This window comes from Dama dama, chromosome 16, assembly GCF_033118175.1.
Source record: "Dama dama isolate Ldn47 chromosome 16, ASM3311817v1, whole genome shotgun sequence".
Classification (NCBI taxonomy): Eukaryota; Metazoa; Chordata; class Mammalia; order Artiodactyla; family Cervidae; genus Dama; species Dama dama.
The window spans coordinates 6923591-6949818 of NC_083696.1; the positions used below are offsets into that span (position 1 = coordinate 6923591).

The 26228-nt window shown below is 45.9% G+C and overlaps 1 protein-coding gene across 3 annotated transcripts in view; it reads left to right on the forward strand.

The window, feature by feature from the left end:
• ASTN2 (astrotactin 2) overlaps nucleotides 1–20712 on the forward strand; it is a 988998-nt gene extending 968286 nt beyond the window's left edge. For all 3 annotated transcript variants that reach the window (XM_061163301.1, XM_061163302.1, XM_061163303.1), the window contains 3 exons: nucleotides 3338–3438; nucleotides 5135–5318; nucleotides 19880–20712. In XM_061163301.1, the coding sequence (XP_061019284.1) occupies nucleotides 3338–3438; nucleotides 5135–5318; nucleotides 19880–20117 (523 nt within the window). In that variant the 3' untranslated portion in view covers nucleotides 20118–20712. The remainder of the gene's footprint in view (nucleotides 1–3337; nucleotides 3439–5134; nucleotides 5319–19879) is intronic.
• Nucleotides 20713–26228: the final 5516 nt, after the last annotated feature.

Below are 26228 nucleotides of genomic sequence, written 5' to 3' on the forward strand. Positions count from 1 at the left end.
CTGCTGCTTAGTTAATATGTAAAAATAAATCAATGACTTGACCTCTTTGGGACCAGCATCCTTATTGATAAAATGCAGACACTCCCACCCGAGTGATATATTTCAAAGATTAACTGGAATAAGCATGTAGAGGATTAGCACTGGTGAGCACTTACCAGACAGCAGCCATGATGCTCAGGCACTGAACGAGGGTTCCTGCGCGTGGACCAGCAATTCTGCAAGGAGGAACTGGTTTCCTTTGTTTTACATTTGAGACAAAGGCTCAGAGAGGGTAATCAACTAGACCAAGGTCACACATCTAGTGAACCTCAGAGCCGAGGTGTGAATAGATGGTGACTGGGCTACAAGGCTGCTTCTGGGCTCTGGGTGACCTGTCCCCTGCTGGACCCCTCACCTCGGTCACCATGGCAGCAGCCTGGTAGGATAGGTTAGCGCTGACATTCCTCCAGGGCTAGGAGGTGTCTCCATGGGTCTGTCATGGGCCTAGTGGCAGTGACTCAGAGCAGCAAAGGATGTGGAGCATATACAGTTCTGAGCCTTGCTGTCAGCTCCACTCATGGCATCTTAAACACAGACCAGCATGACGGAATGATGAATCCCCACGTGCACCAAAAACGTCAGCTTCCCAGAAAACTCGGGATGATGTTATTGTACTATCTGAATTACAGTGAAACTCAGAATCAATATCAAGGAATAAATTAGACACACATTCTTGGGATGGCTTGAGTACCTTTCACTGCTCTTCAAAAGAGAAATTGCGTTATTATTAAGAAGGAGATTTTAACACACAAAAAAAGACAAGCAGTCTTTTCTCCAGAAAGATACTGGCTTCTGCTTACTGTGCCCCTTGTACCAAGAAGTTCTGATGTATTGTGCCTTTTATAAAAAGCACCTTTGGGTTATCAAGTCATGAGGTGTTAAAGCCGAGAGGGGCTGTGAGGTTCCCAAGTCCTGACCGTCTGAGCCCGTCTTGTGGATCTGCAGCCGCAAAGCAGAGCTGAGAGCACAGCGTTTGCAGGTTTCAGAGTGAGACAAACCAGTGTCCAGGTCTTGGTTCTCTCATTGTCTGACTCTGCTTTTGGACAAATTGCCTAACTTTTTCATCTTCAGTTTCCTCCTCTGAAAGATGAAGATAATGTGGGTGATTATTTTCTCAGGTTTTCATAAGATTAGAAAAACATGTGAAATGGCACCGTTTCAACATAGTTGGAATTTGGCACGTGTACCTAACGGAGTTGTATTTGCACAGAGGTGACATCCACAGACCTTTAGCAGAAGACAGTAGCTGATAATGGATCAACGCGTGGGCTTTGGAGTCAGACACACCTTGACTTAATTTCCAGTCCCAGTAATTACTATATGGTTCTGGGCAAGTTGCTTTCTCTCTCTGAGCCTCATGTATAACATAAAGTGAATAATAGTAACTATCTTTTAGTATCATCTGGGGGAATTAATTGCAACAATACAGATGAAACTGCATAGGTCCGTGCTTGCCACATGTTAAGAACTTTGCACATAGTTAATCTGGAGAACTAACTCATGTATATTAACTACCTAATATGTGCAGTCAATCAGGGTTCACCATTCTGTACTTGGCAATTGTAGTGTTACGTCCATTGGTGGCGCTAGAGCCCTCCTGCCAATGCAGGAGACCTAAAAGATGCAGATTTAGTCCCTGGGTCGGGAAGATGCCCTGGAGGAGGGCATGGCAACCCACTCCAGTATTCTTGCCTGGAGAATCCCATGGACAGAAGAGCCTGGTGGACTATAGTCCTTGGGGTTGCAGAGTCAGATATGACTGAAGCAACTTAGCACACACATAGCACGAGGTAAGTTGAGGTTTTGGAGAAGGAGGAAAGGAAACCAGACCCCTGGGACTGTAGTTTCTTGTGCTTGACCCAGGGAGCCCCTGTTCCCACTCCACACTCCTGCTCCTACCCGTGAAGGCTGGTGAAGGAGGGTGGCACAGCAAAGATAGGCCACGCAGATGCTTAGCCCTTCTCACTTCTGTTTAGATTGTCACTGGCCTCCAAGGATGATCTCTTCTTGAAAGTTTATCCACTCTTTTGGCTTTATTTAATTTCAGAACTTGGAGATCTAGAGGTGTGAAGCGTCAGAGAGCCTTCTCAGAGTAGGCCAGAGGCCAATGTCTCCTCTGGAAAGAATCCCGTGTCCTGGAGTGGACCCGACTCCACCATGTCTGTGGTTTACCAGTTCTCTCCCTCTAATACCACACAGACTGCCTGTCCCACCCTCCTTGTACATCATGGAGCTGCTAGTGCCAGCACTGAAAGTTGAGGACATGCCTTGTACCTGGACTAACTCCCAGACTTCCTGTCATGGCCCACTAGGTCCCCATCATATCTCTTTGCTACAGCCACACCAGCTCTCTATTTCTTCAACAGTCTGAATCATTCTCTCCTCAGGAACTTTGCACTTACTGGTCTTTCTGCCTGGAATACTCTTTCCCCCAGATCTTCCTCCCATAAGCTAGTTCCTTCTCATTTCCAGGTCCCAGTTCAAACCTCTCAACAAGAAGGCCTTTCAGGACACACCTGTCTAAAGCACCCACACCCGTCTTCACTTCAGGCTTTGCTGCGTGATCCTGTTATATTCTTTCTCATATGCACCATTGTCTAATTTTTCACTTTTGTTTAGCTTTATGCAAGCAGGGACCTTGACTCTCTTGCTCATCTTTGTAATCTTAGCTCCTAAAGTAATCCCTGGCATGTAGTTAATGCTCAGCTAGTGTTTGTTAAATGAATGAATGAAAGAATATCTGAATGAGTATACAGAGTGATAGCAGATAGCATCAGCTTTTACTTCCAAGTCATGCCTGGACTTGACTCAGACTGCTCTGCCCCCTAATAAGTGTGAGACCACTCAAAAATACACAAATAAATCTGTTTTCTCATTGGTGAAATACAAGTGATAATGACCCCTGCCTTCTAGCCTTGCTGCTTGTAAATGAAGAAAGAAAGAAAGAAAAAGTGAAGTCACTCAATTATGTCTGACTCTTTGTGACCCCATGGACTGTAGCCTACCAGGCTCCTCCATCCATGGGATTTTACAGGCAAGAATACTGGAGTGGGTTGCCATTTCCTTCTCCAGTAAATGAAGAGATGGAGTGCCAAATGCCCAGCAATCAGTTGGTTTTTGATACACACTTAGTGACTATCTTTTTTTTTTCTTTCCAAATCATTTCTTCTGCAGCCTGATCATCCCTGAGTTCTTTCAACTATCACTCCTGTGCTATGATTTTTGGGTTCCTCCTTGCAGCTTCCAGGGCCTTTTGCTCTGAAGTCACAGCCTTGTGCTCGGTTTTCTTGTGCCACAGGTTCACTCTCTACGCGGTGGATACACGAGGGAGGCACTCCGAGCTCAGCACAGTGACCCTGAGGACCGCCTGTCCCCTGGTGGATGACAACAAGGCCGAAGGTAGGTGACCCCACCCCCACCCCCATTTCTTCACTTTCAGGGTCCTTCCTATGTTTTCAGTCTGTAAATTCTGCACCCTCCAGTCACTATCCACCACTCCTTTTCTGCCTCACACACACACAGGGAGAGGAAAGTCAAAGGACTGGAGGAAGAGCATGGAGCTAAATGAATCAAAGCCAGGAAGGAAATTGAGATTGGCCAGCAATATCTTTGCCAATGGACAGACTTGCTCCTCTTTTATAGAATGTGTGTTTTGGCTTTGAGGAAAGGAATGGTGGAGAGTCAGAACTGTATGACTGTGTTCTGCCTCTTGGCCTAGGCTTTTAGAAACCAATCCCTTCTACTTTAGTGTGCCGTAGAGCTGGCAAATACATGGCGCATGGAGGACCACTAGACTTTGCTGTACCGCTGGCAGACATCATTAGCTGTTCATGGCAGACATCATTAGCTGATCACAGCATACCTTCCCATCTGGCCCAGGGGTGGCCTCAGAATTCTCAGCAAAGAGCTGCAGTCAGTAACTATCCGTCAGAATCAGCATGCATGTTCCTGGTCCATGAAATTGTAAACATTAGACAAAACACATGAAAAAAAAAAAAAGAACCAATAAATCAGATCTACCATGTACTTAGTTCTTAGACCACGTGTAGATACAATTTCAACAAAGTTGTCATGGTAGCTCATGAGTCCTGGTGGTGCTTCAGTTCAAGGTGAGCAAATATTTTCTAAGAGCCCTGGTACAAGCAGTGTAGAACAGACGTGCTCTCCATCTTTCAAGAGTTTCCATTCTAGCGGGGCAGAGAGAGACATTTCTTCAGATAATCAGGCTACGTACTAGATAAGATGAGACACTGAGATACTGAGTCTTATTAAAAGGGAGGGGATTTGAGATGGATTCCTGGTAATTTTTTTGTTATTATTTTTATTTTAAAAGGACACATGAACATGGTTAAAAAAAAAAAAAAAACTCAGAGTAGAAAACCCTAGAAAGTAAATGCTCCTCCCATCCTTAACCCAAGTCCCTCAAGGTCTCCTGAAGGCAATTGTTGTTAAGCAGTGACATGGGGCATACATAAATTTTGTTCAAAGTCTTAAAAGATGAAAGAATGTGCCTTCTATTCAGGAGAGCAGCCCATAATGAATTTTAGTTACATCAGTTAGCAGGAATAACTGAAAGAGTAGCCATTGCCATGAATGGCAAGCAGAAGAGTCTAGATTTTTCTTTGAAAGATTTTTGAATGAAGAGTTGTTAGACCTGATTACAAAAATATGTTGGAACTATTACAGAGAGGAGATAGAAGTAGACCATTGAGATGAGCTCAAGACACTTACTAGAAGCCTCTGCACTTGTTTGGAATTTTCTGTTAAATCATAGGCACGGACCTTATGTTAACCAGTGCAATTATAAGCACTAACTTTGTCCCAGACCCCCTGTCAAGTGCTTCATATCTGCCTTTTAATTTAGTCCTCCCATGCTCCTCCAGTGTGTGGATTATTATCTCCAACTGATAGATAAGAAAATGGAATACAACTGGTTAATGCCATATTCAGGATGGAATTAAGGTTGACTTGCCCCAAAAGCCCACACAGGTGAACTCCTGCTTGAATACGCCTTCCTAGTTGTAAGGTATGCCTCCATCGTCCCTATTTCCTACCGTCTGGTGATCTGTGCCCACATACTTCCTCCGCCCCCCAGAGATAGCCGACAAGATCTACAATCTGTACAACGGGTATACAAGCGGCAAGGAGCAGCAGACTGCCTACAACACGCTGATGGAAGTCTCGGCCTCCATGCTGTTTCGAGTCCAGCACCACTATAACTCTCACTATGAGAAGTTCGGCGATTTTGTCTGGAGGAGCGAGGATGAGCTGGGGCCCAGGTACGTGGGTGCGTGAGTGTGAGTGCAGCAGTAAATTCTCCCTGTTCCCATCTGACTTTATTGGAGCCTTTTCTCCATAGGCTGATGATGGGCTTTATGAAATAAATAAGGGTGGCAGTCACCCAAGTCATGTCAGGACTCAAGGTGGGAAGCCAGTGGGGAGAATGAAAGAATCTTGGAATTTTAGCTTCTTGGACTTCTGGAATCTCAGATAAGAGAGAGACTTCAGTGCTCTTTCAGTCAGCCCCCTTACCTTCCACTTTCAGTTTTAGAAATGGGAAACGTAGCTTCCTTGAGGAGATATGTCCTAACCAACATCATAGAAGAGCAGGTGGCAGGGTCATGGACCCTAATCTAGGACTTTTCCTTCTCTTTCATAAGAAATCTGAGTCGTCTTTTTTTTTTTTTTTTTAAGAATAAAGTTCATTAGTGACCATGACTAAATGCATTCATAAATTCAACATGTATTAAGGTGTGATTTTTTTTTTTTTTTTGTCACCAGCAGTGACTATGCCAGCCACAGTGGTAGGTGCTATAGAGGAATCACCCATAACTGACACATAGTCACTATCTTCTGAAGCTTCCTGAAGTAGTATCTGCAGTGGGGGGCTGTGTCTCATATCCTGCACCGAACAGTGATGTCCATTCATTTATTCAACACAGACTTAACAGCCCCCTTTTTAGGCTGATCATGTACTGTTAAAAAGGCAGAAGCAGCCCCTACCTATGTGTAGCTCGCTGTTCCACATAATTAAGCAGTTGCAAAGAATAGAAAAAACAAACACCGTATATTAACGCATATATATGGAATCTAGACAAATAGTACTGATGAGCCTATTTGCAGGGAAGGAATGGAGATGCAGACATAGAGAAAAGACCTGTGTACACAGCTGGGGAAGGAGAGGATGGGACACACTGAAAAAGGAGCACTGACATATATACGCTCTCATGTGTAAAATAGATAGCTGCTGCATAACACGGGGAGTCCAGCCTCGCTCTGTGATGACCTAGAGGGGTCGAATGGGAAGCAGGGGGACGAGACTAAAGAAGGAGAGGAGATATATATATATATATGTATATGTATATGTATATATGTATATATATACACACACATATATATGTATAATTATGACTGATTTGTGTTGTTCTATGACGGAAACCAATACAACATTGTAAAGCAATTTTCGTCCAATTAAAAAAAATAGAATAGGAATAATAAGGGTCAAAAGGACAGAGAGGAGCCTTTTGGGGAGGCGAGGCATAGACACCCAGCCTGGGTGGCCCAGTGAAGGCTCTCCAAGAACTGAGACTGTGAGGCCTACAGGGTAAGTTGGGGTCAGGCACATGGAAGAAGACGACCGGAGGGTCTGGGGCCAAAGGAGTAGCTTATGAAATGTTCAGAGGTATAATACTACATAGAGCAGGGGTTAAAACCTCGTTAATTTTGAATTTATCATTTGCCTCCACCTTTATGATTTTTGTGGGCTTCCCTAGTGGCTCAGATGGTAAAGAATCTGCCTGGGTTCGCTACCTGGGTTTGGGGAAGATCCCCTGGAGAAGGGATGGCAGCCCATTCCAGTATTCTTTCCTGGAGAATTCCATGGACAGAGAAGCCTGGCGGGCTGCAGTCCAAAGGGTCGCCAAGAGTCGGACATGACTGAGCGACTAACACTTTCACTTTATGATTTTTACCGTAGTTCCATACTATCTGCACTTTATTTTCTATTTTGTCCTTAGGCCCACGTATTAGCAAGTATGTTTGAAAAGGAAGCACTGTATCACTGTGTGAAGGGAAGCCGAGCACTGTCTCCCCTTAATAAAAACTAAACTTAAGCCTTCAGTTCAACGGAAGGAAAACAAAATGCCAGAAGACAATGCCGCTTAAGCCTCTCAGAGCCTGAGGCTTTCCTTCTAAAAGGGAAGATTAGTGGGTGTTAGAGAAGTACTTTACAACACAGTCTGGGATTAAACCTTCCCTTCTGAAAGTAATCTGGAGGAGGGCAAGGGATTGAAAAAGGGAATCTAAATGCTTTTCCCCGTTGTGATTCATTGTTGTTTAATGCTGGACCTGTGATCTTCCTGAGTACCACCTAAAATCCTTTCTCCTGCCCCAGGGGAACCCCTTCCACACGTTGGTAAACACTGTGCGTGGAGGAACTGAAAGAATTTCTGTGCAAAGCGTGTGACAGCAGGAGCGGGGAGAGATAAGACAGCGGAGGTCAGCACAGGCCAGCTCCGAGTGCCCTTTAAGTAGGGTTAAAGAGTTTGGATTATCTCTCTAGGGTAATGGGAAGCTTTTCAAGTGTTTTTCACAGGGGGAGATGTTATCAGATCTTCAAGGGAAAAGGATCCCTCTGACAGCCGCTGGCAGCCTGGACTAGAGGAATCCTGACCGGAGGGAGGCAGGGAGGCCCCAGAGGCTGTTGTGATACTAAATCCAGGATACAGTGCCGTGCTCCAGGCCAGGAGCGTGTCAGTGGTACTGGAGAGAATTGCATGGCTTCCTGAAACACTTAGTGGGCAGTGTGTTATGCTTTAAATAGCTTTAAAATTACCCTGTAAAACAGACAAAATAGGGTATCCTCCCCATTTTATGAATGGAAAGGAATTGGAGGCCCCCACGGGGCTAAGTGAGCCGCACGGAGGCACAGAGGTTGCTGTGGGGTCTGCTGCCACCCTGAGCTTGCACCCTGAGCCCTGGCAACACGTGCGGTAACCTTCGAAGAATTCAAGGCTTGGTGGAGGGATGAAAGGGGTCTTTCCCTGGGGCAGACCTTATCTGTTCTGTTGGATCCTGGGTTTGTAACGGTCTCCCTCTCCTTTAGATAAAAGCAAAAGGAGAGCAGACAGACCGGAGTACAGGGCCTCAGATGAAAGCTGCAGCGTGAGTCATCTCGGCTGCCATCTTGCCCAGGCACGGGGAAAGGCATTCTGCCTTTATTGGGCTTTTTCCCACAGGCTTCAGGGAATTTGGGTGGAAGCTAAACCAGAGCTTCACTCCCGACTTTGTCTTTATCATCTTCTGGGATCCTTTAAGACCCTCCAGGACATCAATCTTCTAGAAGGCCTTTCTGGTCAGTCAAAGAGGCAGAACAACCCACTCCATCATGGACAGTGATAACCCGCTCACCTCCAGCCAGCTGGTCACCAGCCACTGGCTGCCAGCCCCCGACCTGTGCCACCCAGCCTCCTCCTCCTTTGGTCTTTCTAGTCTCTGGAGGGAATCCGAGGTTTCTCTGATGCCCCACACTGGCATGAGCAGGAATCAAGACAGCTGCATCCTGATCCATCCTGGCACTGCTGATAAACTCCCCGTGCAGCCTTGGGCTCTGGGCTTCTCTGGGCCTGAGTCTCTTCATCTGTAAAAGGACAGTAGTCCTTTCTTTCTTTTCTTTCTTTTTTAAGCAGTGAAAAATCTGTTTTCTAAATAAAGCTTACAGAGAGCCCCAGCTCTTAGCTAGAATGCTACCTCCTCAGGGAATCCTCTAAAATTTCTACTCTATCACAGCCTCAGGTTTTAATTTTCTGTGTTGTAGCTACTAGTTTTAGTATCTTATATTAGGTGTATATTTTGTGGTGGTGGTGGTTTAGTCACTTAGTTGTGCCTGACTCTTGTGACCCTATGGACTATAGCCTGTCAGGTTCCTCTATGCATGGGATTTTCCAGGCAAGAACACTGGAGTGGGTTGCCGTCTCCTCCTCCAGGGGATCTTCCCGAGCCAGGGATCGAACCCTTATCTCCTGCATCTCCTGCACTGCAGGCAGATTCTTTACCACAGAGGCATCAGGAAAGCCCCACGGGTGAGAGAGGGCAGGTAAGAGAATACACTTCAGTCAGGAAGGACAAATCTCAGGGGAGTGGAGAGTTCAGGGTGAGGAGGAGAAGGGAAGACCAAAGCAGAAGTCATATCATAATGGCTCTTTATGAGCCCTACTCATGAGTCATTTTTCTTCCAAAAGCTGGGTCAGTGTTCTAAACAGAGGATCCATGTGGGTAGATGTTCCATGCCTCTCAAAGGCTGGAAGTCTGCAGAACATCCACATGTGAAGGAGAAAGAATAAGGCCCTGCCTTGGGTTTCTGTTGTAGCTTCGTCACCCGCTTGCTGTGCAACCTCGGACAAGTTGCCTCTCCCTTCGGAGCCTCATTTGCAACATAAAAGGGCTGGACTCCAAGGTCCCTTTCAGCTGCAAAGACAGGGAACCAGCCAGCCCTGAAGGTCACAGAAACCAGAGAAGAAACGCAGCAGAAGTGTCCTTTCACCTCTAGCCCAGCATGGCAGGTTCCTCAGGAACCTAGGATGGCTAGGACAGTAAGAGTTTTTCCCAGGAGCACCCTAGTATCATGAGATGAGCTCTGTTAGGATTCCGTTGGCCTCTAACCACCAAGCCCCCAAATGTTCTCTGCGTCTCCATGGATCTTTGGTCGGGTACCCCCATAAAGTTTAGTGACAAAAGGGTGACTCTTGCTGCTACCTAAGTCCATCAGGCCAATGTCCTCTTGAGCTTGGTTCCCATGGCAACCACAGGTTCCTGCAAACAACTGCTCAGAGAAGACCTGCTGACACCCAGCTGTCCCAGCCATGTGGTTCCTATTAGGAGACCTGAAAACCTTTACTTACAGGTGGTCAGGGATCAGAATTTGCTCCAGTCAAATACCCTTGACCACTCCTGAGCTTCTCAATCCTCTCAGGTTTATGTCTAATGAGGAGGGAGAAGAGAGTCAGCACTTGAAGAGATTTTGTTTCAGTGAAATTGAGTAAATGAGTGAATAGAGTAAATGTATGTCTAGATATTTCTGTTTTTCTTTATATCATGTAATACTTTATTTACATTTTACAAATCACTTTTACATTAATTAATTTGAAAATATTTGCTGCATTTTTCAAAAATATCTTTCTTTTCTTTTTTTTTTTTTGACTCAGTTATATATGTGTATATATTCTTTTAGTTAGAGGATAATTGCTTTACAATGTTGCATTGATTTCTGCCATACAGAAATTTCTGCCGTGTGACTCAATCATAAGAATACATATGTCCCTGCCTTCTTGAACCCCTCCTACCCCATCCCTCTGGGCTGTCCCAGAGCACTCGGTTGAGTTCCCTGTGTTAGGGAACAGCAGCTTCTCACTAGTTATTTATTTTGAATGGTAATGCATGTTCTTTAGTGCTGCTCTGAATTTGTCCCACCCTCCCCTTCCTCCACTGTGTCCACAAGCCTGTTCTCTATGTCTGTGTCTCTACTCCAGCCCTGCAAATACTTTCATCAGTACCGTTTTTCTAGATTCCATCTATATGTGTTAATATATGTATTTGTTTTTCTCTCTCTGATGGACTTCACTCTGCATAATAGGCTCTGGGTTTGTCCACCTCACTAGAACTGACTCAACTCCATTCCTTTTTATGGCTGAGTAGTCTTCCATTGTGTCTATGTATCATAGCTTCTTTATCCACTCATCTGAAAAGGGGCATCTAAATTGCCTTCCACGGCCTGGCTGGGGTAAATAGTGCTGCAATGAACAGTGGGGTACATGTGTCTTTTTGAATTATGGTTTTCTCAGGGTATATGCACAGTTGTGGGATTGCTGGGTCATATGGGAATTTTATTCCTAGTTTGTTAAAAAAATATCCATACTGCTCTCCAGAGTGGCTATATCAGTTTACATTCCCACCAACTGTGCCAAAGTTTTTCCTTTTCTCCCCATCTTCTCCAGCATTTATTGTTTGTAGATTTTTTGATGATGGCCATTCTGATTGTAGGTTTGATTTCCATTTGTCTAATGAACGATGTTGAGCTCTTTTCATGTGTTTATTGGCCATCTGTATGTCTTCTTCAAAGAATTGTCTGTATAGGTCTTCTACCCATTTTTCAATTGGGTTGTTTATTTTTCTGACATTGAGCTGTATGAGCTGCTTGTGTATTTTAGAGATTAATCTGTTATCACTTGCTTCATTTGCAATTATTTTCTTCCATTCTGAGGGTTGTCTTTTCATCTCATTTATGGTAGAAATACTGTATTTCTGTTATCAGCCCCTGTTGTTTCCATGGCGGACATTGCTAATAGATAACAGAGATCATTCCAGGCTTGATTCATTCTAGGCTGTTTCTCAACATAACCAGACAAGAAGCTTTTCCCATCTGAAAAGGATTAGAACATGCTATGAATTGTCACTGCTTTGTTCTTCATGAAAATATTCAAGCCTGGGATGTCAGTATACATTCTTTGGTCCAAGATTATGTTAGCTCTTTCCTTAGATATCGTGGATTCACTCTCTTGGAATTTCTAGGATGTTGGAAACAAGAGCAAACTTAGCCTCCTAGAACCATACTCCTATCATTTCAGATGCATTTTCATTTTTTTCCCTGCATATTTTGACATTTCAGAAATCAAGATGGATTGTGCACAATCAATGTGCACATTATGTTGCATTCTTTCTTCATTTCTTGAAAGGCTGTTATTAAATCAATAACATATCTCAAAACTGACAATGTCTTAGATAAATATGAGCAAGACACACTACGAGTTTGAACCAATGCCCCACAGAACATCCCCCCACTAATAATATAGCGATGTACATAATTATCTTGTTGTTATTCAGTTGCTAAATTGTGTCTGATTCCTTGTGACACCATGGACTGCAGCACACCAGTCTTCCTTGTCCTTCACCATCTCCCAGAGTTTGCTCAAACTCATGTCCATTGAGTCAGTAATGCCATCCAACCATCTCATCCTCTGTCACCCCCGTATCCTGCCCTCAATCTTTCCCAGCATCAGGGTCTTTTCTAATGAGTCGGCTCTTCGCATCAGTTGGCCAAAGTATTGGAGCTTCAGCTTCAGCATCTAATACTCAAGGTTGATTTTCTTTAAGATTGACTGGTTTGGTCTCCTTTCTGTGCAAGGGACTCACAAGCGTCTTCTCCAGCACCACAGTTCGAAGGCATCAATTCTTCGGCGCTCAGCCTTCTTTATGGTCCAACTATCACATCCATACATGACTATGGAAAAACCATAGCTTTGACTATATGGACCTTTGTCGGCAAAGTGATATCTCTGCTTTTTAATATAGCTTTGTCATAGCTTTTCTTCGAAATGGCAAGTGTCTTTGAATTTCATGTCTGCAGTCACTGTCTGCAGTGATTTTGGAGCCCAAGAAAATAAAATCTGCCACTGTTGCCATTTTTTCCCCATCTATTTCCCATGAAGTAATGGGACCAGATGCCATGATCTTAGTTTTCTGAATGTTGAATTTTGAGCCAGCTTTTTCACTCTCTTCTTTCACCTTCATCAAGAGGCTCTTTAGTTCCTCTTCGTTTTCTGCCATTAGGGTGGTATCATCTGCATATCTGAGGTTGTTGAAATTTCCATCAGTTCCAAACTGAAATACTTTTGGGTTTGTTGAGATTTAGTCATTCTTACCATCAGTTTAGAAATGAGTTCTTGGAAGGCCTCATGGTTTCTTATGAGAGAACAAGGAGGACACAAAGCCAAATGTAAATATTTTTGCTAGTCACCTTACAAATCGTATTTCAAACCTGGTGTTGAGGAAATATATTTACACGGCAGTACCCGAGCTTCTGATTTTCTGTTTAATGGGGGTGGTCTGAGGCTAAACTTGATGTGGATATTCTGAAAGTAACCCCAGTGAACCACTGGGAAGCCATAAAACCACGGCTTCATTGCACACATTCATCATACCAGCTTTAAAATGTGTGTATGTTGCATGTTTTCAAAATGGAAATGCCTTTTATTGTATTTTGTCTTAAAAGTAATTCTTGTTCATTCTGTAATGTGTAAATGAGACAGGTGTATATATATATGTGTGTGTGTGTGTGTGTGTGTGTATAATTGCAAAGTGAAATGTTATTCCCTGGACTCCTAGTCTCTACCCAGAGAGAAAACTGTTAACAATGTGCACATACTTCTCCAGAGATCGATGTGGATGTGACATGGATATGCTCATGAATAAGGAAACTGGTTCAGACTTAAGGGTATGTTGACATCTATAGACCACATAGTTCCATTTCTGTCCACTCTGCTACGTAGATCAAATACATCCGTTTTGCTCTGTTTTCTGCCTATTTACACTTAATAGCACAAGTCTTTTCCTATGGGTACATATGTACATATGTTGGCCTTTTAAAGTTTCCTTCAATGATTTGAATTTATCACATGTTAATTTAGCCCTCTGTTAAAGAACAACTAGATCTCTTTTTTTTTTATTATAAACAAATATGTATAAACATTTTGCCCAGTTGCCCAATTACTTCCTTAGACCCACGTGATGCTCCTGTGTCCCTGAAGGTGTTACCTAGGTTTCTGGCACCTGGTGGGTCCTTGGTCGCCTGTCGTCATTGTCATCCCTGATCCTCAGGGTTCTCCCCTCTTGTTTTCATTTATTAGAACATCATAACTATTTTCCTAAATGCCCACCCCCTTCAGGGACACACTTGATTCTTACTTGCAGCACTTCTACAGCAGACTTGCTTTTGAGACAACGTTCGGCATCATGATCTGGCTGCAGTTTGCATATGTCACTATCACCAGAAGCGAGTAGGGTTCTCCAGACGTGGCCTGACAGGGGCAGCTCGAATGGAAGTCCTTATTTCCCTGAATCTGCCCTCTCTACTTCCAGAAGTGGTGTTCCAGCCGTGGTGTTTGCAACTGCTCCATGCCCTTGACTCTCGTTAAGCTTGAGGTCAGCTAACACAGAGACTTAGGCTTAGCTCAAGGAGACAGAGATTAGGGAGAGAGGCCAATGGAAATGTTCCCTTGCTGTCTCTCCTCTTTTGCTCCATCCCGTGGCCCCCTTAGAATTAGATCTCTGTCCAATAACTGTGTCTACAGCGAAGTGGGTAATGGTGCTGGGAAGAGAGTAGTCACTTAAGCTCCTGCAGTTCCCGGAGAAGCGGCGTCCCAGCCCAGCCGCTGACTCTTTCACAAGCCATCCCTGTCTCAGTCTCGCCTGCTGGTACAGTGATAGATTAACGTGCACTGTCCCTCCTTCCCCTCTGGCTTCCCATCCTGCCGGGCCTGTGTCCTGTCTCCAAAGAGAGGAGGACTTCATTTCTGGTATTTGAGAAAAGTGGTCACTCTGACCTGTGCTTTCCCCCCTCCCAGGCAAAGCTTAGGGGCATGCCTGGCCTTTGATTGATGAATCTCCATTGCTTGCAATGTATTACCCTGCAGTCTCACCTCCGGTCTCTCACCCCGCACCCTCCTCCAGCCTCTGAACACCTCCAACCCTTGTCTTCATGGCTTCACCTTGTGAATTCTCCAGCCTTTGTCTCACTGCACATCAAGGTGTTGAAGCATCGTGTATGGTGGAGCAAGAGCAGGAGGCAGTTAAGCGAACTAACATTGGTTTGGGTCCTGTTATGTGCATATTCCTTGTTGGACGCTTATAGCAGTAGTTTCACTGCAGCTGAACAGCAGTCCTACAAAATAAGTATCTCTATCCCCAGTTTACAAATGAGGAAACTGAGGCTCATAGATAAGAAGTGGCTTGCCCTAACACATTCTGGAGCCTATGTCCTTTCCACTGCAAAATATCTTGGCTAACATTGCTGAGAACTAAGCAAATCACCCAGGTCCTCTCATCTTCCAGAAACACTGCTGTTCTCATTTTACTGATGCAGTAACTGGGAGTTAGTGGCATTGAAGAGCTTGCTCATGATCCACATAGCTAAGTGATAGAACTAGGATTTGAATCTGGGACTTCAAAACCAAAAATGTCATCTCAGCTCTAGACACTCAGAGCGCTGATTCTAGTTTTGCTTTTGTTATTAACTTAAGGTGGTCCTTCAGGCAAATTGTTCTCTCATTTCAATCTTTAGTTTCCATCTATACAAAGGCTTGTCCAGTTGAGTTCCAAGATTCTTTCTAAGGGAGTGGCTGGGCCCTTGGAGACAAAGCATTTGGACATCTTAGAGGACTTGTCTTCCCAATCTCATTTTGTATTTGTGACTTTGTGGCTGTCTAGATCAGACAGTAGGGGCTTCACAGGTGCCTTAGTGGTAAAGAATCGACCTGCTAATGCAGAAGACACAGGAGACATGGGTTCAATCCCTGGATCAGGAAGGTCCCCTGGAGGAGGAAATGGTAACCCAATCCAGTATTCTTGCCTGGAGAATCTCATGGACAGGGGAGCCTGGTGGACTGCAGTCACTGAGGTCACAAATAGTCAGACATGACTGAGCATGCTTGCACACATGCAGATCAGACAATGACTCTCCATTACCCTCAAAATAGAATACTTTACCATGGCTCAGAAGAGTCTGGATGGTCTGCTCTCTACCAAACTGACTCGTCTCCCACCCATTCTTTGCACTAACCATTTCAAAAAAAACCCGATGGTTTATGCTCTCTTTAAACCAGTGAGCAACTTCCTCTGCCTTCCCATCTACCCGAAAAATGTGTGTTACCTTTGAACAACTAGCTCAGATGTTATGCCCCCCCTGGGAAGACTTGTCTGAGTCCCCAAATTAATAATTGAATGTCCACGTTATATATTCCCATAGCTCCGAGCATATTCTCAAACCTGGAACTCTGCTTCTGGATTAGAAGCGGTTACTGTTTCTATCTGTCTCCTGGCAATGACTTATAGAAGTGCTCAAAGCTTGAACCAGTGCACAAACCGTGGTGGTGGTGGTGATGGCAGTAATGATGCCTTCTACTAAGAGTTTTGCACATATTAACTTATTTAATTTTTGCTTCAACTCTATAATGTGGGCAAATGTGATCCCCATTTTATGAATAAGGGAACAGAATAAGTAGCTTTTTAAAAGTAGGAAAAGAGACAGGCCTGCATCCCTAAGTACAGTGACAAGAAACGGGTAACACCTGGACATGTCTCTTCCTGGTTTCTTTCTGCTGGTCTTGCCCTCCCCCAGGTTGATTCTCCTCAACGCAGCCAGAAATGTCTTTAAGCAGTTTGTCTCTTAAAACTGCTGCTTGGAAGTCTTCCGTAACTCCCCACTTAGTCCTGTGGAGGGCTGATTATAAATTCATTGATTTCTTTTTTCATTTTTAAAACAACCTTTGTGGTAGACCTCCCTCATGGCTCAGTCAGTGAAAAAACTGCCTGCAATGCAGGAGACTTGGGTTCAATTCCTGGGTAGGGAAGATCCCCTGGAGAAGGAAATGGCAACCCACCCCAGTATATTCTTTCTTGCCTGGAGAATCCCCTGGAGACAGGAGCCTGGCAGGCTACAGTCCATGGGTTTGCAAGAGTCAGACTGAGTAACTTTCACTACTGCCTACTTTGTGGTAGACCTAGTTATTATTCCCATTTGTGGGTAAGGAAACTGAGGCACAGTTGGTGAAATAACATCCTCAATATCACAGAGCTAGTAAGTGTCTGGGGCAGGATTCGAACCTCAGCAGTCAGGCTCTCGAGCCTGTGCGGTGCACCATTACTCTATACAACCCATGCCCCAGCTTCTAAGCTCCGGTGGCCTGGTTCCTGCCACTTCTGCAGTTACCCACTGTGAGCCCACCTGCACACCGTCTTCCATCTCTAAACCCCTTCTCCCTGTGCCTTTCCCTGGCCTTCCGATTATGCCTTTTCCCTCTTCTTTGCCTAAACCCTACTCATCATGGAGGCCCAGCACAAGCTCCCCCCTTTCCAGGAAGTCTTCTCGGATTTCCCAGTCCCCCGCCGTACTGTCCTCTGTTCCCCACAGCTCCCACGTCTCCACTTATCGTTGCTCTCAGCACCTGCCTTGCAGTTTTCCACTTGTGTATCTTTCCTACTGAAGTGGGAGCTCTGCCATGTAACAAATGCTCAGCAAAGGAGCAAGCAATGACTCTGCCTCCTTTAACTTCACCCCCACCCCGCTCGTCAAAGGAAGAAGCAGGTTTGGAGATGTTAAGTCAAGTTCTCCAGGACACAAGGAGCAGAGCAAGAGCTGAAATGAGGAGGCCTGGGAATAAGCTCCTCTGGTCCCCGCCCCCCCACCCCAGGGAGGCGCCTGCCCGAGGTGAGAGAGCCCTGTGGGGCGAGTGTGATTATGAAGCTATGAATTCTTGGCACCTCAGGAAATATTCCACCCAAGTGGTGAGCTATACAAAGAGGACTTTTTGAAAGGCACCTCATAAATCGTGCCCACAAGACCTACACACATAAGCCCGGCCCTTTTCCAGCCGCCACGCAGGTGCCTGACACAGTCTCCCATTTGTGGGGTCTGCTGTCGTAAAATGCCTCCCTCCTGGGGGTCTCCAAGGGGCATGCAGAGGACAGCAGGAGAGGGCCTCGCCTCTGGCCCCTCAGGATCTCCAGGCATCTTGAGGATGCGGAGATGTAGCGGAAAGTGGATCCCCCGTGGAGCCGGACACCCGGGCAGCAAAGCTGACTTCTGGTGTGACCCTCTCAAAGCCTCCATTTCCCCGCCTTTCATGAGACCATGTTGTTGGTTCTCAAATGTGGTGATTTTTTTTAAATCTTGACTTATTTCTGCCGTGTTGGGTCATCGTTGCACATGGGCTTCCTCTAGTTATGAGTGGAAGCTACTCTCTAGTTGCGGGGCTGGGGCTTCTTGCTGCGATGGCTTCTCTCCTTGTGGAGCTCGGGCGATAGGGCATGCAGGCTTCAACGTTGCGGTGTGCAGGCTTAGTTGCCCCGTGGCGCGTGGGATCTTCCAGGACCAGGGACCAAAACCGTGTCCCCTCCACACGGCAAGGTGGATTCCTAACCACTGGACCACCAGGGAAGCCCTCAAATGGAGTGATTTTGCTCCGCAGAGGATATTCGGTAATGTCTGGACGCAGTTGTATTGTCATGCCTTGGACTGCGGGAGCAGGTATCTTACAGGCAGAGGTGTGGGGATGCTGCCCCTCCAGCAAAGAATGACCCAGCCCCCATGTCGTCAGTACCCTGTTGAGAAACCTTGGACTAGGTGATCTCAGAGACGCTTGCCTTAATTTCCTCTGCAGCCACCAGATCTCTGAGGAACCTCTCTCTGGTGCTGCATGAAGAGCGCTAGGTAAGTTCCTAATGGTGATCACCATAGTCCAAGGCAATTCTTGCTAGGACTAGTGTCCGGCATGACCTTGATCCTGAGACATCATCACAACAGTTCTCACCCTTTCCTGAGGGCGTACTCGAGGCCAGCCTTTGGGCATCTCTCTTAGTTAATCTCACAACCAGTTTCTGAAGGTAAGGCTACTATCACTGTTTTAGAGACAAGGAGAATGAGAGGCATCTGATTTGGGGATACAGAAATAAAGGCTTTCTTGAAGTAGAAGCCCAGAAGGCAAGCTTTTTTTTCTGACTATGAGAAAAGAGTATGAGGGAAGAACGGTAAGACAGTAGGCAGAGGGGCGTGGTGACTGTTCAGATCTAGTGGGTGACCACGTCAGTGGTCAGCTTGATGTTTCAGCTTGGTCAAGGGGTGTCATCTCTCTGAAACTTGGGCTCCATACCCACTGAATCTAAGGGGAAAGGATAGTATTTTCAGGGTTGTCATGAAGGTTAAATACAGATTTTAAAGTGTGTATACACCCAGGTTGGATGCATGAGGCAAGTGCTCAGGGCTGGTGCACTGGGAGGACCCAGAGGGATGGGATGGGGAGGGAGGTGGGAGGGGGGATCAGGATGGGGAACACATGTAAATCCATGCCTGATTCATGTCAATGTATGACAAAAACCACTACAATATTGTAAAGTAATTAGCCTCCAACTAATAAAAATAAATGCAAAAAAAAAAAAGTGTGTATACATTGCTTACCCATCATCTAGCATGTGGTGTTAATTTATTTTAGTTATTGTTCTTTTTGTCACTTATCATCATTATAATTATTATTACTTGGCTAGAGTTCTAAGGCTTATAAGTTTTATGTTTTAGAAGTGAATATGTTAGGTCAGAACTTACACCTCTATTTTATTATTATCATTTTTTATTATAGTTTCTTTACAATGTTGTATTAGTTTCTGCTTTACGGCAAAATGATATAAGCATATCAACCACACGTATAAGCATATATCCCTTATTTCTTGGATTTCCTTCCCATTTAGTTCACCACAGAGCATTGAGTAGTATTCCCTACGCTATACAGTAGGTTCTCATAAGTTACCTATTTTATTCATGAAACTGAAAAAGTCGCTCAGTCATGTCCTACTCTTTGTGACCCCATGGACTATACAGTACATGGAATTCTCCAGGCCAGAATACTGGAGTGGGTAGCTATTCCCTTCTCCAAGGGATCTTCCCAATGCAGGGATTGAACCAAGGTCTCCCACATTGCAGGCAGATTATTGACCAGCTGAGCCAGCAGGGAAGCCCATAGTATATACATGTCAATCCCTATCTCTCAATCCATCCTACCCCTCCTCCTCTCCTGGTATCCATACAATTGTCCTCTCTTTCACTTTTTGCACATGGCACAAATGAAGACAAATTCCAAAGTGATTTTTGAGCAAGCGTTCACAATATCACACTTAGGGCTAGAAAACTGTTGGGACAAGAAGCCCTCATCCATCTGCTGACCTTTACTGACCACCTCGAAGTCCTGCCCCTCTGACCTGGGCTTCTCCAGCTTCATCACCGTCCCCTCCTGTCTTCCAGGAAGGCCCACCTGATCCTCCGGCGGCTGGAGAGGGTGAGCAGCCACTGTTCCAGCCTCCTGCGAAGCGCCTACATCCAGAGCCGCGTGGACACCGTGCCCTACCTCTTCTGCCGCAGCGAGGAGGTCCGGCCCGCGGGCATGGTGTGGTACAGCGTCCTCAAGGACACCAAAGTCACGTGCGAGGAGAAGATGGTGTCCATGGCCCGGAACACGTACGGGGAGGCCAAGGGCCGGTGAGGGCGGGCGCCGCCCTCCGCGAGCGCAGAGACTCTCCGGGGGAGCGCGAGCGGTGCTCTCGCGGATCCGGGGCCTGGCGGGGGGGTGGAGCTCGGCTGAGGATGGGCCACACGGAGGAGGCTTGCCAGCAAGGCCAAAGCAGACTCTCTTGTGGATAGCCAACGGAGAACTTTGTCACCACTGGAATTCTTCATTTGCCCCCAGCTTTTATTTTTTCTAAGGTATCATTTGACTCTATCAAAGTCTCTCCTTTTTAAACTTTTTCTTACGGATGGCAGTCAGTCCCGAGGCAGGAGCTTTCAGTTGGAGACCCAGCGGCCTTTCCTCTTCTTCCTTCCTCCTGCCACCCCCCACCCCCCCCACCCTGGCTTCCTTCCTGCTGTGGACCCCAGGAGGAGCCCTGTGGAGAGCTAGTTGGACCCCCTTCAGCATCAGGAAGGAGGCCCCGAGGATCATTGGCAGTGAGGAAGCTTGGGTCTTTAGGACTTTCATTTTCCAGACATGTTTGGGTTGGCAGGACCCCTGCCTCTTCCTGCTCCCCCGTGGGTCTGCCCAGAGTCCCTGCAGGACTTCCCATGCATTAAAAATTCCTATTGTCTCTCTCTCTCTCTGCTTGGGTTGTGTTTCTTACTGATGGGGGACCTCTGTTTATTCACTCAACAGGTATTTATTGATTCTCTACTATATACCAGGCACTGGGCAATCAGCTAAAGAACAGATTCTCCCTGTCATCAGGGAGCATACAGTCCAATGGAAATTACAGAGAAGCAGCCAGTTATTCCGGGCTGTGGTAGGGGAGGAATGGATATTTTTCGAACTCATTGCTGGGTCACGAGACAAACGAAAGGGGTTCCAAAACGCTTTCTTGAAAAAGTGATGCCGATATCCGAAAGATGGGGCGGGGGGGGGGGGGGGAGGGGATTAGCGCCAGGCAGGTGGGGCACCAGGAACAATAGCCCAGAGATAAGAGGACAGGTAAGTCAGTCAATGGACATGAGTTTGAGCAAACTCTGGGAGATGGTGAAGGACAGGGAAGCCTGGCGTGCCGCAGTCCAAAGAGCAGGATACAGCTGAGCGACTGGACAACAGCAAAGTCATTCAGAGGCTGAAAGCACTGTCGTTGGGAATAGAGATCAAAACAGGAAGAAGCAAGAGGTAAGGCTGGGAGCTGGGCAGGGCATTGGAAGCCGTGGACAGAAGGTCTGACTGTGTTTCAAGTAACTGAGCACCACTGCAGAACATTAGCGGAGGAGTCACCACGCCCTGTAAGAAAAACCGTTCCAGCGCCAGCATGGTCGGACTGGACAAGGCGTCGCAGAGGGTGACTGACTACTGTCATTTTCCAGAAGCGATGGCAGACTGGATCCAGAGGTAATGAGGGAAACCTTCCACCACTAAGTCTCCTTTTTAAGTGGCAATTGTCTACCTCCATTGTGTTGCGTACTGGGGAGGGTAATGAGTACAAAGAGGCTTTATAAACCCTTAAGCGCCTGGCAGTAGCTCAGAGATGCTGGCTTACTGGAGGAAATGGGATGCAGGTCAGTCATTTCATAATGCAGACATGATACCTGTTAAAGAGTGAAGAATACACTGGGAATTCAGAGGGGGAATTACTGAAGATCAGTAAAATAAAAGCAGTTGAAAATAAGCTTCCTTCTTAATTTTAATGAGTGCTGATGATATCCATAATCCCTCCCCCAACCCCCCCAAAAACCTACATGCTGAGTTGTTTTTCCCCTCTAGGATCCTAATAATCCACACGGGGAAACAGAGCAGAAGGAGATTCTTCCAAACGACTCTGGTGCCTAAAGATCTGCTCAACCTCCAACAATTTAAGCTCCAAGGTGCTCTTTTAAGAAGTTTTCCTATTATTGGATTTACATTTCTGCAAGTATATAGATGGAATTTAGGGCTTCCCAGGTTGTGCTACTGGAAAAGAACCTTCCTGTCAAAGCAGGAGACATAAGAGACACAGGTTTGATCCCTGGGTCGGGAAGGTCTCCTGGAGGAGGGCATGGCAACCCACTCCAGTATTCTTGCCTGGAGAATCCCCATGGACAGAGGAGCCTGGCGGGCTACAGTTCATGGGGTCACAAAGAGTCAGACATGACTGAAGTGACTTAGGACGCATAGGTGGAATTTAGATGGATATATTCCCACTACAGTGTTGAGGACTTTTCTCCTTCCAAGGATAGTATATTCAGAGGAGAATAAACATCTTAAAAGGAGGATGAAAAAAAAAGGAATAGTTATGATTCACTGAGTACTTACCTGTCTTAGTTATTGTATAACAGAGCACCATAGACTAGGTGACTTATAAACAATACAAATTTGTTTTTCACAGTTCTGGAAGCTGGAAAATCCAAGGTCAAGGCATCAGCAGATTTGGTATCTGGTGAGAGCTGGTGAGTTCACAGGCAGCCGTCTTCTTGGAGTGTCCTCATGTGGTGGAAGGGGAGAGGGATGTCTCTGGGATCTCTCAAAAGAGCACAAATCCCATTTGTGAGGGCACCACCCTCATGACCTAATCATCTCTTAAAGGTCCCACCTTTAAACACCAGCATATGGAGATTAGTTTCTGACATATGAATTTGGGGAGAACACAAACATTCATTGTATAGCATTTCCAGGCTCTATTCAAAATTGCTATTGTGTGTACACTTTCCTGAACCCAGGCCCCAGGCCTTCACTGAGTCACGCTCTTGCTGTAGTATCCATTGTCTTGAGACAACCTGAGGAAAAGCTTAGCTCAACAGTTGCATAAAGGTTAACTCTCCAGTGTTCTGGGGCTGCGGTCTAAGCCCGATTGTTTGAATCTGAATCTGCCACCATTCACCAGCTAGTGCCCTTGGATGAGTAATTTGATGTCAGTGTCCCCATCAGCAAAATGGGGTAAATGTCAGACTGTTCTCATGGGGTTATTATGAGGTTTGAGTATGACAGCAGTTGTAATGCACCCAGCACAATATCTGGTAGGGTCTGTTTTCCTTCCCAGGTGGCCCAGTGGTAAAGAATCTGCCTGCCAGTACAGGAGATGCAGGTGACGCAGGTTCAATCCCCAGGTTGGGAGGATCCCCTGGAAGAGAAAATGGCAAGCTGCTCCAGTATTCTTGCTTAGGAAATCCCATGGACAGAAGAGCCTGGCGGGCTACAGTCCATGGGGTTGTGAAGAGTCAGACACGACTGAGCAGTGACTGCACACACACACAACCCAATAGCAAGAGGCCCAAGAAGTCCGTGCTTCTCTCTGGGGCTCTCACAGATGGCTGTGGCTTCTGGGCAGCTGCCCAGTTTGCCACCAGTGGCTGGCCCCTGAGAACGTCCACCAGCAGGCTGTCCCCAGCTCATTCTCCCATCCATGCCCCTCTCTGCTTTCAGCCTCCTTTTCCCAGCTCTGAGGAGCCTCTTGCCATTCCCAGTCACCACAAGGCCCTCAGAAGTAAGACTGAGAAGCCTGGTGAGACAGGTGTGTGTTGAGGGGTGGGGTGGCTTGCCATTGCAGGCAAGTAGATTAAACCGATATTTGTTAACATGTTCTCTGGAAAGAAAGAAAAATTCTTGAGGTGCCAATGAAGCTTCTGGATCCAGTGCCCTGGCTCTGCATAGCCAGATGGATTCATGTGCTGCCACGGAAAATGCCAGAGACTCAGGTCCCACTATACTGGCACAGATGACTTTCCATGTGGTTTCCATGACTGAATAGAGAAGTTGTGAACACACGGAGGTGTGTGGTAGGGGTGCACAAGTAATTGCCTGTACGTGACTCCCATCCTCTGTACAATCTTTAAGTGTCTTCTCTAGGCAGGCTTCACGGACATACGCTGGTATCTGCCATTCAGGGAGTTCTCTTCCTAGCAATGACTCTATACACTTACCACATTTAGCCATGTGCAGAACAGCCATGTGTGAGTATGGTTACCATTTCTTCAGCTAAAAGAACATGTGGTTTAGGCAGGTTGGATAACCTACTTCAAAGTCATGGTGTTGAGATACTGAGATCTAAACCTGGACAGACTAAGTATTTCAAACTGGTGAGTTCTGTTTTACTACTTCCTAGAGAAAATGGGTATAATGTCCCTCCACCATCTTATCTTATCCCTCTGACTTCCAACAAATGCTTGAGTACTAATTTCTGGGTGTTAGGTACTAAGACAAACAGGACCCAGATCCTGCCCTTATGAAACTCCCAGAACCTCAGTAACTAACTGCAGTGTGATAAAATCGGACATTTTGGAATCAAGCCAATCTGAGTTTAAATATTGGCTGTGCAGTTTACAGTGAGGAAGAGCTAGACCCTGAGAGAAATGTATAAAGCTAACTCAGTGGGTCTCGCTAATTCAGAGGCTTGGGTTAGCTGACATTAACTTCTCTAATCCTCACTTTCTTCATGGGATGAATGCACCATCTCAAAGTACTATCGGGAAGATTAAATTAGATGATATATATAAAGCCTTGAGAACAAGGCTGTCAGTAAACAGTTATTACAATGGCCTATTTACATGAGAAAAGATAGGTGAGATTCACTTTGCATCAGGAAAGCCTTTGTAGTCAAAGGATAATCAAGTTCAGGAAGTAGAGCAGTAGAAAAAGGACATCATGGACAGACAGACAGACAGGCATGTTTTGGGGAGAGCGTGCTTTGTCTGAAGGATGGTGAGCAAGTGGTGTGGGCTGAGAGGGCAGGGTATGTCTGGAGAGGCTGGCAGTGCAGACCACACTGGCCACTGGAAGACCTTAGATTGAAAGCAGGGGTGTGACATAGGCAGATAGGCATTTTGCGAAGATACTTCTGGTTGCAAAGTAGGAGAGTGGCGAGAAAGGAGAGCCAGTGGCACTAGATAGCACAGGGCAGGGTAGTTGGTGTTGTTTAGGAGGGAGATGAGGACACCTGAGCTAGGCCATTGCAGAAGTGAGGCTGCATCTGAGTGCTGGGAGAGAGGTTGGCGCAACAGGGCTTGTTATAATTAAGAGGCCCGGAGACTCAGGTCTTGCCTTTCTCCTCTGGTGTCTGAGTATTCGACTGGGCAGAATGTGGGACACGAAGTGGATGGATAAATCCCCTTAGTCTCAATGGACAGTGCATGGATGAGACAGCATTTGTATCATGCAAATATAGTCATTGGGTTGAAAGAGAGCCAAGAGTAGCATTTAGCTTTATGTGGAAGCCGTGCATGGAACTGTGTGTCACTGTGCACAAATGTGTTATGAGTTCCCAGTGCCCCATCGCAAGGGATTGTGTAAAGCTGGCATAGAATCTTCTGGACGAGTTAAGCACTGACCTTATGGAAAGAGCGCTGAATTCTTCGGCATCACCTTGTCCTCTTCCTTCTCCTCGCCATCATCATCATTGCTATCCTCATCACCATTATCATTTAGTTGATTGATTCCTTACCATATTCCAGATTCTTTGCATATATATTTCATACACTTCTTACAACAACTCTATGATATGTAAGTTATCACCCCATTTTATAGATGAAGGAATTAAACCCCAGAGGTTTTAAGAAACTTCCTGGTCTCAGGCAGCTGGAACCAAAGTTTGAATCCAGGTATCATTTGACCCCAGAATTTTAACCATTGTGTTCTGCTGCCTTCTGAGGTGGGGAGCTCTGGATTCTAGTCTTTCCTCTGCAGTAGAGTAACTAATCAGTTAACCTTGAGCAAGTCCTTCACCCTCTGTGGGCCTTGGATTCTCCGTATGCTTCCGCCATATTGGGAAAGATGTATGTATCATAGATAGGAGGAAGTGTGTTAGATGATGACTCATGTATAAAGAACATTTGTCACCTCTCTCTCCCTTTAATCTTCACAGCTTCCCGTTGAGGTTGACAGTGGCAGAATGAATGACTCCATTTGGCCAGTGTAGAGAGGCAGGCTGCAGTCCATGGGATCGCAGGAGTCGGACGTGACTTAGTGACTAAATCACCACCACCTCCACCACCACCAGAGAGGGTTAAGATCTCAGCAAGGCCTTAGATCTTGGATCTACAGCCAACTCTAGTGCCCCAGAGACAACTCCAGTTCCACTTATGGTCATACAAGCCCCAGGTTGCTAAGAGTCTAGTAGCCTTGGACAAATGGCCATTGCTGGGTTTTCTCCTCTGCCTAACT